This window comes from Leptonychotes weddellii, chromosome 7, assembly GCF_054177405.1.
Source record: "Leptonychotes weddellii isolate Sample4059 chromosome 7, ASM5417740v2, whole genome shotgun sequence".
Classification (NCBI taxonomy): Eukaryota; Metazoa; Chordata; class Mammalia; order Carnivora; family Phocidae; genus Leptonychotes; species Leptonychotes weddellii.
The window spans coordinates 75,625,013-75,638,643 of record NC_138375.1 but is presented as its reverse complement, the minus strand read 5'-3'; the positions used below and the strand labels follow the sequence as shown (position 1 = coordinate 75,638,643).

Here is a 13,631-nt window from a genome sequence, read left to right as displayed (position 1 = left end):
GAGATCTTATTCTCAGGTGTCCTGAGCAGACAGCAAGGCCTGCTGTACTACAGATATCAAGAGAGCATGTTTGAGCCTCAGATGGAGCCCTGCCTCATCCCAACCAGCAAGCAGAGAGAAAGACGCCCTTGGCCAGAGCCAGGAATTTGGGGAAAAAATGTGCAATATTGAGAGTGTTTCTTAGAGTTAAGTGTTCTCAATTTAAAGGTCTTTTAGAACTCTGAAATTAGGAATTTATAGGTTTTTGTTTTTTTGTGTGTGTGTGGTTATAAATTGTCTTCTTTGTGAAATCCAAAATGTTGGGAACTATTAACATAGACTAGAAGTGCCTGTAGGACATAGTGCTGAGTGGCCCTCTTTGACCCTTGAACCAAGGGCTGACAATACTTCAGTGTAGATATGAAATGAATTAAAAAGATTAGAACTTAGTATGCTATGTTTAAAGAGAAAAAATACATAGTAGGTATCCCATACAAGGTATTTTGAGAAATATTTGCTGTCCTGATTGAATTTAGGTTCTTACTCATTTTAATTTCATTTGTCTGAGATCCACCAATGCCTTAGAGGTAGAGCTTCAAAATGGAAGGCATTGTGTCCTCAGACAAGGACAACTAGGATTCACTGGGTTGTGTTTCCGGGACTGCCATTCCCAGCTGATGATGCTGGGTAAGGGTTCATGACAGTTACGTAGAACCATACATCTGGCTTGGCTGGAGACTTTCAGAGCCCAGGGATATATATGTCAGGAAATAACATTTACCCACTCTGCTTTAAAAAAAACAAAAACAAAAACAAAAACAAAAAAAAACCTATGTATTTAAGGTGTACAACATGATGATTTGATACACATATGCATTGTGAAATGATTACTGCTGTTGATTAATTATTTTCTCGCATAGTTACCGTTTGTGTGTGTATGTGTGTGTGTGTGTGTGTGTGTGTGTGTGTGCATGTGCGTGTTGTGATAGAACCTGAAATCTATTCTCTTGGCCAATTTCTAGTATTCAGTACAGTGCTGACTATAGTCATCATGCCATACATTTAGACTTATGCATCCTTCATAAATGCAACTTTGTACCCTTTCACCAACATCTCCCTATCTACCCCACCAGTAACCACTGTTCTATTCTCTATGTATTCAAACTTTTTAGGTTCCATGTGTAAGTGTGATCATGTAGTAGTTTTCCTTCTGCGTCCGGTTTTTTATTTCACCTAGCATAATGTCCTGCATGTCCACCCTTACCCACTTTCTAGTCCTGGAGCTGGAGGAAGACGCATCTTTTAGGGTCTGCCTTAGGCTACTTTTTAACCTCTCCTCAAGAGTCATGGTTAAGTTTGTATCCTTGGTCTTTTGCTTGGAAGTAGTTTTCACTCAGCATAATTGCCAAAAGTAGCCCTCTCTGACCTTCTTTCTTTTCTTTTCTTTTCTTTTTATTAAAGATTTTATTTATTTGACAGAGAGAGACACAGCGAGAGAGCGAACACAAGCAGGGGAGGGTGGGAGAGGGAGAAGCAGGCTTCCCGCCTAGCAGGAAGCCCAATGCGGGGCTCGGTCCCAGGACCCTGGGATCATGACCTGAGCCGAAGGCAGATGCCCAACGACTGAGCCACCCAGGCGCCCCTGACCTTCATTCTTTAAAAAAAATTGTTATTTTAAAATTATGTAAGTAATGTAAGAATATAGTACTTAACCTTCTTTCTGTATGCTAATTGCTGAAATTTAAAAAAAGTAAATCAGCTTTTTATAGTAGATGAATAGTTAATGTTGATACTTTTATCACATTAACTTAAATATGCTTATAAAACAAAAAGCAGTTTTACTAATTTGAAGTATAAAGAATGACTGGGCAATTTGTACCTTGTCCTACTCCCAAATTTAAAGTGGTGTTTGGTCAAATAATGGAGCTAATCATTAAGAGGCCCAGACTACTATTTTTATGGACAACATTACAGTTTAGCTAAGTTGTTTTTCTTGACATAGTTGCAAAATACCTCAGAAATATGAGCTGATTCCAACTAAAGCCGGAGTAGGTGGTGGTAGGAAGTGGGATGGACACAAAAGTTACCCTTTCACACTCTTCTCCCAACACTCATGCTCAAGACAACAGTCCTTTCTATTTACTAAACCCAGGACTGTTTGTTCTTCATTATTTCAAGGGGTCTTGCAGAGTGGACAGAGACTAAAAATGGAGAAAGAAAAGGGGATGGAGTTTTATCCTAAGTGCTGGGAAACAAACACTAGATTCTTATCTTGCCAAACCATAAAATTCTCTATGAGGGGGTCACACATTTAGGTGAGGTCCGACAAGGATATCTGGCGTAGGCTCCCATAGTCTCCCTTTCTGTTCTTGTTTTAGAGAGGCTCTCTGGGCAGGGATAATTTCAAAGCTCCATCAACAATGACCTAATAATTTTTATCTCTGGGATATTATAGTGTTTTCTTTAACAATGCATTTTATTTTTTTATGCAGTTCCATTTGCTTTTCAAGGGATTTTCTTCTTGGTTGTCACCTTTGATTCTCATAATAGTTCATGAAGTAGATGGAATAGGAATTATGATCTCTAACTCACAATTATGAAACAGGCCCAGAATGATGGAGTGGCTTTCCCAAGACAATAAGCCTTAGTGTAGAGTACCTGGTATGTGTTAGATCTCAGTTTTCATTTACCTAGTGAGTGATTAACCCAGAATCATTATCAAAACCCAGTTCTTCCAACTCCTTGCTCTGAATTACTACCTTTGGGTAAGATATTTTGAATATGCAAATCATCCATAAAACAAAAGAATACAATCCATATATTTTATGTTACTTGGGGGCAAGAAGGTAACAACAATGAGAGCTACAATTTATCAAACTTCTTTAAAATGCCCACGTCCATGCTGTTTCTTTACATATGTTATTTCCCAACCATATCTGCAAGGTACGTATTAGAGTTCATAGATGAAAAAACTGAATCTCAAAGAGATTAAACAATGTACCCAAGATTACACAGTTAGGTAAGTGATTGAGTTGGGGGTCTCCATTTTGGTATGTCATAATAAAAAACTCTTCATGCTGTTTCATGCCTCAGGCATAACTGAGGGAATAAAAGAACTATTCAAGAAGTAGGTCATTTATAAAATTATATAATATTAAAAAGATTTATAAAGGCTATGCTTGCAAAGAAATTAATGAGAGCTTTGATTAAGATGAATTCAATATTGCCTATTTCAGTCAGACGAAAAAATGCAGATTAATATATTACAATTTTTGAAGGCGGCATCTAATCCAGTCTTAGTTACAGAGGGTTAAAGAAGCAAATCTACTACAGAGAGCAAACTGATGGTTACCAAAGGGAGGTGGGTGGGGGAATGGGGAAAACAGGTGATGGGGATTAAGGAGTGCACTTGTCATGATGAGCATTGGGTGATGTATGGAAGTGTTGAATCACTCTATTATACACCTGAAACTAATATAATCTGTACATTAATTAACTGGAATTTGAATAAAAACTTTTAAAAAGAAGTAAATCTAAATAAATTTTGTTATATTTGTCACCTGGAATGAGACATGAAGAATTACCAATTCAAAGATGATGAACAGGGATATTTCTAGTTTGGGACAAATACTAAATTCCATATTGGTTATATGTGGGGAAAAAGGTGCATTTACATAATGCTGGGTGCTGTATACGTATTCTCGTGACGTATTACGTGTTTCTCTTGAAAAAAAAAATAGGCCCATGGAAAAGACAATTAAGGATGTAGAAAAACTGTGAAAGAAGAAATATGAAAAGCGATGTGGTCAGAAAACACCTTAGGACAGATTAAAAGCCTACCTTTATATATTTATAACATTATGAAGAATGGAGTAAATATATTTTAGACTTTTGCATGATGCAAGTACTTTTTCTAATGGATAATAACAACAACAGTGAAAACAGACTGGTAATATTATGATTATTCCATTATGGGATTATGCAGCTTAGTCCTTCTATTTATTCGAAACTCTTTCTAAACGTTAACTCTCTGGTCCTTTCAGGGCACCGTAAGGGCTGGTTAGAAGTTACCCATCATACGTATGGTGAGAGGCAGCTGGATAAATATCTGGGTATTCTATCAAGAAAAAGTGGGAGAAAAATCAGGAAGGTCAACTAGTTCTCATTTATAGAAATATATGGTTTGACCAAACCACTGATATAGCATGGTATGGATGATGTCAATTGCTTATAATATTAGAAAGGGAAATATAAATAAAAAATAAGTTTCAGCTGTACATCTATAACCAAAGTAAAAGAAATAATGGGTTGAAAGTTTAAAAAAAAAAAGGGAGCATGTTCAATGAGTCATGATAGTTTTCAGGCTCACTAGCCCTTAGGAATGGTGAAAAGAAGCTTTCTTAACCTGAGGCTGGGCCATAACCAGCCCTTGGGTTTCTCAAGCCCCAGGTTCGGTCTGGCAAAACACTATTTCAGCTTTTTACTTCTCCCCCTACTGGCAGTAGTGAGCCAATCCATTTAAAGGTGGCGCGCACTGACCAAATGGTACTTTAAGCTTCTTTCTTGTCACTGAGCAGCACCAATGCTAAATAGCGGGTGGAAAAATTAAAAAGCAGGGAATAATAATCTCCTAACAGATCATGACCTTCTTCAGCCAAAGCTCCTACTGTATACTGCATGCATACATAACATTCTACAGAATGCCCAAAAAAGGGAGAAGGGCTTTCAAAAACGTATTTGTTCTTCAGAAGGGTTTTCTATTATTATTTCAGCCATGTCTACTTTGTTTTCCTCTCTCTAAATGTTCTGCCTCTAGAAAGGAAGTTTGGGGGCGGGAGGTGATACAAGTTGGTGGGGGCTCAAGATATAAAGGCTCACACTCATTCATCTCAGTGTTGAAAAAAATCTAGTCTCACCTCTCTCATCCATTCTCGAATCGTTTTGCCTGCTTCTTGATGCCACACATTGTGAACAGAGTCTGTCAACGCCACAGCAGTTACCTTACTTTTTACATCTGCTTCTCGTTGAATCATCTGTTTTAAAAAAAGAAAATAAAATATTGGCTATAATTTTTTTCCCTACTGGGTGCAACCTGCTTAGTCATAGATAATAATACACTAAAACCGAAAAAGCAACATGCATCTCTTGTTCCAAGTTACTCTTTTCTACGCCGAACGCATGCCCTGTTCCTGTCCAGAGATGTGAAAAGACCTAATATTTTCTTTTAAAAAGATAATACCACTTAAGTCTCAGAACTACGCAGCTCTATTATTTTCCATGTGGTTTGACAATTCAAGGATTAAAGGGATCACAGGGGAAAAAAGGAGGAATCCCTGAGGGTTTCTTTTACAACTTTTTTCCACCCCTTCCTATTTCAGTGCTTCAGGGAAGTTAGTACCCGGGGCTCACTGTTAGCTACTTAGGACTAACTTCTACTTCTTTTCAGTAGTTGGCATGTCAGTAATGAAAGATAACTTGCTTTGACTTCTCCGATTTAACTAGCCTGCTCTTCAACACGGCCTTGTAATTCCTTGGTGTTTTAAATGCCCACAAAGATCTTTCTCTTCAAAGTCTATCAATATCATTTTGCTTTCTAATATATTTCTTTATGTCGGCAAGCTACAGTATTATATTCTAACTTCTTTCTTTAGAATGCTGTTTCTATAAAATTCAATGGTTCTAAAATGTAAAAGAAAGACACGTGGCTTGAAGAAACTGAAGAATTTATCAGTGGTCTGCAAGATAAAGAAAGCGAAAAATTATAGTTCCACATCAAAAGAATCATAAAAGGTTTTAATCTGCTAAATGAGGGACTCTAATTTGACACAAGTAGACGAAAGCTTAATACAAAATTACACTTAAAATACAGTATGTAGTAGCCTTAAATTTCATAGCCATGCCTCTGCATCAAATGTCTTTTCTCCCTCTAGAAAAGAGCAATTTCTCTATCATTTGCTATTAATTTCTCTAAATTGTCTATCAAAAGTATATTCCTGCGTTTGAAAAAAGTGAGAATTCTGAGTGGTGATGATAGCTCATACAGTGAACACTGAAAGCCAGGCTTCTGATACCAAATGATGCCTGTTGGCATTCTGAATGAAAAATGTCTCTCTCTCTTGTAAATTTCTTCAAGCCCTGCATATGCACATCCCCTCTCACTGAACACCACCTAATGGGAATCTAATTCACTGTTAATGCTGCTTCAGCAGAATTTCCACACCTTAAATATTTGGGCCTTTTGTTTTTTGCTTATAAAATGTGGAAATCTTAAAATCAATGTTGCTTATCAGCATCATAATATTACTGCAAAAATTCACCTTGCAATATCAATAATATTTTTAAAAGCACAAAATAATACTCTAATTCAATACTTCACATTCATTATTAAGTAGTTTGCTACCTTCTCCTAGATTTTATTTTAAAAATAGATTGTCATCCATAAAAAAGGATGAGACTGTGCCATTTGAGATGACACGGATGGACCTGGAAGGTATTATGCTAAGTGAAATAAGTAAATAAGTCAGACTGAGAAAGCCAAATACCAAATGATTCCACTCATAAATGGAATCTAAAAAATGAATAAACAAACAAAAAGCAGAATCAGAACAATAAATACAGAGAACAAACTGAAGGGAGGGGGTGGGGGGTTGGGCAAAATGGACGAAGGGGAGAGAGATACAGGCCTCCAGTTATGGACTGAGTAAGTCACGGGAATAAAAAGCACAGCATAAGGAACACAGTCAATGGTATTGTAATAGTGATGTAATGGGACAGATGGTAGCTATCCTTGTGGCGAGCACAGCATAATGTATAAACTTGTCAAATCACTAAGTTGTACACCTGAAACTAATGTGACATTGTGTATCAACACTACTCAAATTAAAAAAGATAATAAAAAACTAAAGCTACCTTAAAGAATAGATTGTCATGGATCACGTTGGCACTAGAATATAAAAATTTAAACCAACATTTGATAATAAAACTCAAAATTCCGCAACAGTGAGTACACCTGGCTCATGAAGAACGTACATGTCCTTACTCTCATTTTCTAAATAGTAACACTTTTAGAGATCTAGAGCAATTGTTGCTAAAGTTACAAAATAAGAGCATGCTCTTCTGGTATTCTAAGAATATGTCTGCATTTTTAAATATTTGCCTGGCATTTTGTTGTGGTTGTTAACATACACTGACTTATGTAAGCTGGTTGTATCTGAAGACACAGAATATTGAGAGCCATTTGTGAAATGGTATCAAATTAAGACTTGAATAGGCTGAGGATTTAGTGCAAAAGCAGAAAATCTGGGAATTGAAATTTTACAAACTTGGAAAAATATACAGTTGTTAGATGGACTACAAGAGAAAAAATCCTTTGGTCTGTTTTTCCATCTGGCTGACATTTCAGACAGTGGATGTGATGCGGTGCAACTTTTCTTCACATCACATCAAATCATGTTATAATCCAGCATGACATTCCTTACACTGTTCTAGTCCTTTACAGTTTAAAAATCACTTTCATATTATATTATTAGAGGTGGAGAATGGTCAAATTCTAGAGGATTTCAATGAAGAGCTGTCTACAAATGAACCTGTACAAAGAATTTCAAGTATTTGGGGCACCTGGGTAGTGCAGTTCATTAAGCATCCAACTTTTGGTTTCAGCTCAGGTCGTGATCTCAGGGTCCTGGGATCGAGCCCTATGTCCAGCTCCACACTCAGCGCGGAGTCTGCTTGAGATTCTCTCTCCCACTCTTTCTGCCCCTTCTGCTCTCATGCTCTCTCTCTCTAAATTAAATAAATCTTAAAAAAAAAAAAAAGGAATTTTGGGCACCTGGGTGGCTCAGTTGGTTAAGCGACTGCCTTCGGCTCAGGTCATGATCCTGGAGTCCCGGGATCGAGTCCCGCACTGGGCTCCCTGCTCAGCAGGGAGTCTGCTTCTCCCTCTGACCCTAACCCCTCTCATGTGCTCTCTCTCTCCTCTCATCCTCTCTCTCAAATAAATAAATAAAATCTTTAAAAAAAAAGGAATTTCAAATATTTGACTGTTTAGGGTTGGTAGAATTGTAAATTGGTAAAAATCTTAACAGTTTGGTTTTTCAGACTATTTACCTCTATTCTAGCCTTGCTGAAACCTACTTGCAGTTTCCATTTCTGCCCAAAGCCTCTGCTTCTTGTATTTGTTAGCTTGGATCAGAGCCCTTCCCTCTCTTACTGCCTCCCCTGGGAGTGAGCACTGATTAAGAATGCTGGGGAAAAGGGGCGCCTGGGTGGCTCAGTCAGTTAAGCATTTGCTTTCGGCTGAGGTCATGATGGCAGAGTCCTGGGATTGAGCCCTGCATTGGGCTCCCTGCTCAGTGGGGAGTCCGCTTCTCCCTCTCCCTTTGCCCCTCCCCCTGCTTCTGTACACTCTCTCTCTCAAATAAATAAATAAAATCTTAAAAAAAAAAAAGAAAAGAATGCTGGGGAATGGCAGTCAGGGGGTAGACTGAACGCAGGAACCAAGATTGTTTAAGAGACAGACCCTGGATGGAATATAGAATGGGTGGAGGTGCAGCTGGGCAGGAAAACTTCTATATAGTCTTCTATAATAGTCTAACAGAAGACTATAATAATCTGGAAATCACAGAAATCTGGAAGGGAGGAGGCCATATCACTAGTCTACTAAAGTCAATCTAAGTCAATCTACTAAAGTCTAATATCACTGAAGTCTACTAAGTCTACTATATGTCAATCTAAGGTGAAGATGTGGTTTTTATTAGGATCCATGGATGTGCACCGCTTTGAAATTCCTTGCAAAATTCTGTCTGTAGATGATAGGATTATTTTTCTGGAAGAGAACCCTTAGCTTTCATTAGATTTTTAAAGGGATTTTAGTCACTAAAAATAGTAAGACCCTGGGATTTCAATGTCTCCATGTATTCTTGAATCAACTATGGAGTCCCTGCCAAGTAAACTCTTCAAACAAATAAGATCAGTTTTACACCTATACCAATCTTTCAAAAATAAAGGATGACCTTCCATTTTTTGTTTTAATGTCTTCAGTATGCTATCAGTAGTTGAATAAAAGTGACAAAAAAATTGATATCTCAGACATCAACATCTCAGTTTCATGGCTTGATTATTCCAGACATCAACATCTGAAATTTAGTTTATCAGATAAGTTATATCTGATAAAATTATAATAAAAATATTTTTGTTTTCATTTGTGTGTATAATATTTATATCTGAGTAGCTCTTCACAAATTTCAAAATGAATACATAATCATTCTTATTTTATCCTGAAATAATATTAAAACGTATACAAAACTTGTATTATTTTTTCCATCTGTGGAGGAGGAAACTGGTTGAAGCCGAGAAACTGGTTAAGGGCCACACAGATAGAAAATGACACAACTCTGAGTTGTTCATGCTTTTAAGTCCTGTGTTCTTTCATGTGTGTCACATGGGGTCTATTTCTCAGTAATATATCATACTACTCTCACCTAAATGAACTCATTTGATTAATCCCATTTTCTTTATAGTATTTCAGTAATACAGTATTTCATTAACTTCGACATTTATTTTATTTTTTTAGATTTTATTTATTTATTTGAGAGACAGTGAGAGAGAGAGCACAAGCGGTGGGGGGGAGAGGCAGAGGGAGAAATAGAGGGAGAAGCACACTCCCTGTCGAGCGGGGAGCCCAATGCAGGACTCAATCCTGGGACTCCGGGATCATGACCTGACCGGAAGATAGGCGCTTAACCGACTGAGCCGCCCAGGCGCCCCTGACTTGGACACTTAAAAAAATATTTTAAAAATCCAAATCCATATCAGTAAGGAATGTTGAAATTCTAAAAATCACGCCAAGATAGAAATCAGTCATGTGCAAAACCAGACTATCAATAGCATTTAAAAGTTATTATTAGAGTTCTAAAATAAAATGATGTCTAGGGTAAGAGGGAAAACTACATATTTCCATAAATCATATTGATGCTTTGGGAATTAATACAAAATATGTGCTGCTGTCACCGGATATTTTTGTTTCCCCTTCTTAATTCGATCTATCTCTTCATAGTCCTCTCACCTTAGCTTCTACACAATTAATCTGCTCGCGTTCCTTCTGTGCATTGCATGTTCCCAGTCTGACAAAAGCTTAACTAACCCAATAAACATGAAGTACTTTGGACAGACTCAAAACATATACCATCTGTATGCAGGCTCATCTTACTATTAAATTTTTTGATGGGAGTTGAAGTTGAGAGGAAAAAAATCTCCCTGTATTATTTGTTTTCTTCCAGAGTAAGATTTTAAACCTTAAGTAACTGTAACAAGATAAGAGAGCTGATCAGAGCCTAAGAGTTATTTGGTGAGGGGAAGAGCAGGGGACCAGAGATATGGTGTGGGAGGGCCAGAGTCAGCAGCATCCACCTTTGCTTCCCTCCACGTGCCCTCCTGGCCAGCCCTTCCTGCTACCATCTCTCCCCCAAAATTACATAGACCATTTCTGTCCACCTAAGTTGCCTCACCATGCTTTCTGCAAGGCCCTCAAATGGAGCCCTGCCTACTATCTTCACAAAAGTATCTGGCCAAATCCAAATACCTCATGTCCCCCTAGAAGTTTCTTAATGCCCTAAGAACTGTACCTACTTCAGTTCTTTCTTTTTTTAAAAGATTTTATTTATTTATTTGAGAGAATGAGAAAGACAGAGAGAGAGGAGGAGAGGGAGAGGGAGAAGCAGAATCCACGCTGAGCACAGCAGAGCCCGAGTGGGGGCTTAATCCCAGGACCCTGAGATCATGACCTGAGCCGAAAACAAGAGTAGGATGCTTAACCAACTGAGCCACCCAGGTGCCCCTAGTTCATTTCCTCTACAAGTCTATCATGAGCTACTTTTAGAAAAGGAAAACACAAAGACTCTTTTACTTCCACTAAATTAAGTTAAAAATTTGCTATCCTCTTGTCTTAGCTTAGAAGATAAGCTTCCGAAGGCAGGGAGATAGTGATGTTATGGGGATACTCTGCCATGAGCCTTTGGAGGTAGTTCATATCTCTAGTTGAGTGTCTTGGGTTTTGGAAATTATGAATCCAACCCACTACTAGGTTCAATACTCTCAACCTAAAGAAGTGAACCCTGCATTGGGTTTGTCTTCACCCTAACCTAAAAGAAGCGAGTAATTTCATTTTTCCATATTTGTGGCCCAGCAGCTATAGCACTCAGAATAAACCGTCTTAGATTTTAAAGTCCAAGGGGCCCTCCTGACAGAAGCCAGTGTGGGTTGGGGGTAGGTATGTATATATGTGCAAACAAGCCCATATCTATATTAGCACGTATAATATGTTTTAAACATGTTTCTGAGGGAAATATTTTAATGTCTTTCATCAGCAAAAGTCATTACCTTCCTTTAAAATTCTGACCTGTGTTACACATAAGCACTCTGATGGTTACAGCATGTGAATCACTTGTACAGGAAAGAATATTCTGAAAGAAAATCAAATAATACATTTCCATCAGATTAGGATCTGACGCTAGTGTACGTATATAAATCTGAGGATCATTACTACTGCATGAGCATGAATGAATCATCAGCCTGCTTAATAGCAAGGTTGAGCTTTGAGATGTCTTTAAAATATACATGTATGTGTGTGTGTAAATAGATTAGCTCTCTCTAGAGCTCCTAGAGTTAAGATTTCAGATTAAGGGCACCTGGGTGGCTCAGTTGGTTAAGCGACTGCCTTCGGCTCAGGTCATGATCCTGGAGTCCCGGGATCGAGTCCCGCATCGGGCTCCCTGCTGGGCGGGGAGTCTGCTTCTCCCTCTGACCCTAACCCCTCTCATGTGCTCTCTCTCATTCTCTCTGTCTCAAATAAATAAATAAAATCTTTAAAAAAAAAAAAGATTTCAGATTAAGTTGTTTCAAAGGTTCGAAAAGTATGAAAAGGTAGTACTTTTTCACATTTTTTGCCATGCAGATTATAATTACACTCAGTGCTTCTACTTGGGTGTAGTTTTTATGTAGTCTGATAAACGACGATACTTTACCACAAACCTCTCCCATCACTTTATATTTGCGCCTGTACATCTCCTGGCTGACAGCACGCTGCCCTGTGTGCTACCAGGCCCACTGGGTTGAAAATGCACATTGGGCCAAGATGACTAATCAGCTGACACTGGGTTTGGCAGTCTTCCCTGTTAATGTCTTCTTGAAGCTTCTTTTGTACATGTCAATCCCAATAGTGTGCTATTCACAGAGCAAATATCACTTTTGCCACAATATTAAAACCTTGGTCCTGTCACCCAAGGCTCTTGAAGTACCTCTAGTGATTACTATGAAATACACACACTTCAGTAGATGAAATATGAGGACTAAACTGCCCAGCAGGAAATCCAGACAAGTATGACATTCAGTTCTCACATACTACTCACAGTTCACATTTCTAATCTGCATTCACCTCTCTCTCCCCCCGCCCCCCCCCTTTTTTTTTGGAAGTAGAAGCTTTCATGTAAGCAGTCTTCATAAGGAATGCCATGGTTAGGGTCAAGGACTTTGGAATCAGATTCTCTGGGTTCAAATCCCTGTTCTGCCACTTCGGGTAATGATACTTCGAGTGAATTACTTCAACTTTTCTGGGTCTCAATTTCATCACAGGTCAGAGGGAGATGGTAAATACACTTAAATCATGGAGTTATTGTGAGATGAACTGACTATAAAGTGACTAGTGAAGGACTTGGCACACAGCACACAATTATAATAGATGATACCATAAAAACACACAATACAAACACTCCACATTTGTAAACTTGTGCATTCTCCTTTCTCAGTGTAGAAGGTAACAGAAGCTTACCTTAGAATACATTTAATGACAAATACTGTTTTTTCAAAAGACACAGGTCCATAAAGGAGAAATAGAAAGAGGTGATTATCGTGTTTGTATAAAATCTTGTCATCAGAATACTAGACCTGTAATAGCACTCTACACTTAAAAATTAAAACAGAATTGTTGAAGCCACCCTGTGGCAGCTCCACTTCCCTGCTATCAGCAACCCCTTTCAGAATTACTTGGGCCAGCAAAAGAGCACGGAGCCACGGCTTAGCTGTGCCAAAAGCTGGCAAAAAAGACCCCTTACCACTTTGTGTCCTACCTAGAGGGGGTAGAGCTGACGATGTTTTCAAAAAGAGAATCACAGGGATATAAAGTATGTCCCAAGGAAGGAACTATATTGTTGCAGTTAAAAGCATGCATAAGTTTTGGAGTTCCATGGCCTTAAATTTTAATTTCTGGTTAATCATTATAAGAATACAAAAATAGGAATAATAGTAGTACTCGCCTCAAAAGATTGCTGAAGGATAACAGAGAGAAAGCATGTGAGCAATCAATATTGTCAGCTACTATCATTAGGACCTTGACAGTCATTTTTAATTTCTGAAATCTGTCCTTCCTTTTAAATATGGTATCTATGTGTTCTTCAGTGACATCCACATCTGCACAGTTCACGTAGCAGTTATGTGTCAGACAATCACTACATCCCCTCCTCCACCTCCTCAATTATGTAAAGTGATTTGGGCTTGCTTAAACGTTTGTAAAGAAAATAATCAGGTACAAATAGGATAACTATACATTCTAGTTAGCCCCGGACATTCCAGGTGTATAACTATGGACCTGGCAGAGTTAT

The 13,631-nt window shown here is 38.2% G+C and overlaps 1 protein-coding gene across 6 annotated transcripts in view; it reads right to left on the bottom strand.

Moving 5' to 3' along the window:
* ARB2A (ARB2 cotranscriptional regulator A) overlaps positions 1 to 13,631 on the bottom strand; it is a 388,449-nt gene that overhangs the window by 142,315 nt on the left and 232,503 nt on the right. For all 6 annotated transcript variants that reach the window (XM_081826569.1, XM_081826570.1, XM_081826573.1 and 3 more), the window contains one exon: positions 4,896 to 5,012. In XM_081826569.1, coding sequence (XP_081682695.1) covers positions 4,896 to 5,012 — 117 coding nt within the window. The remainder of the gene's footprint in view (positions 1 to 4,895; positions 5,013 to 13,631) is intronic.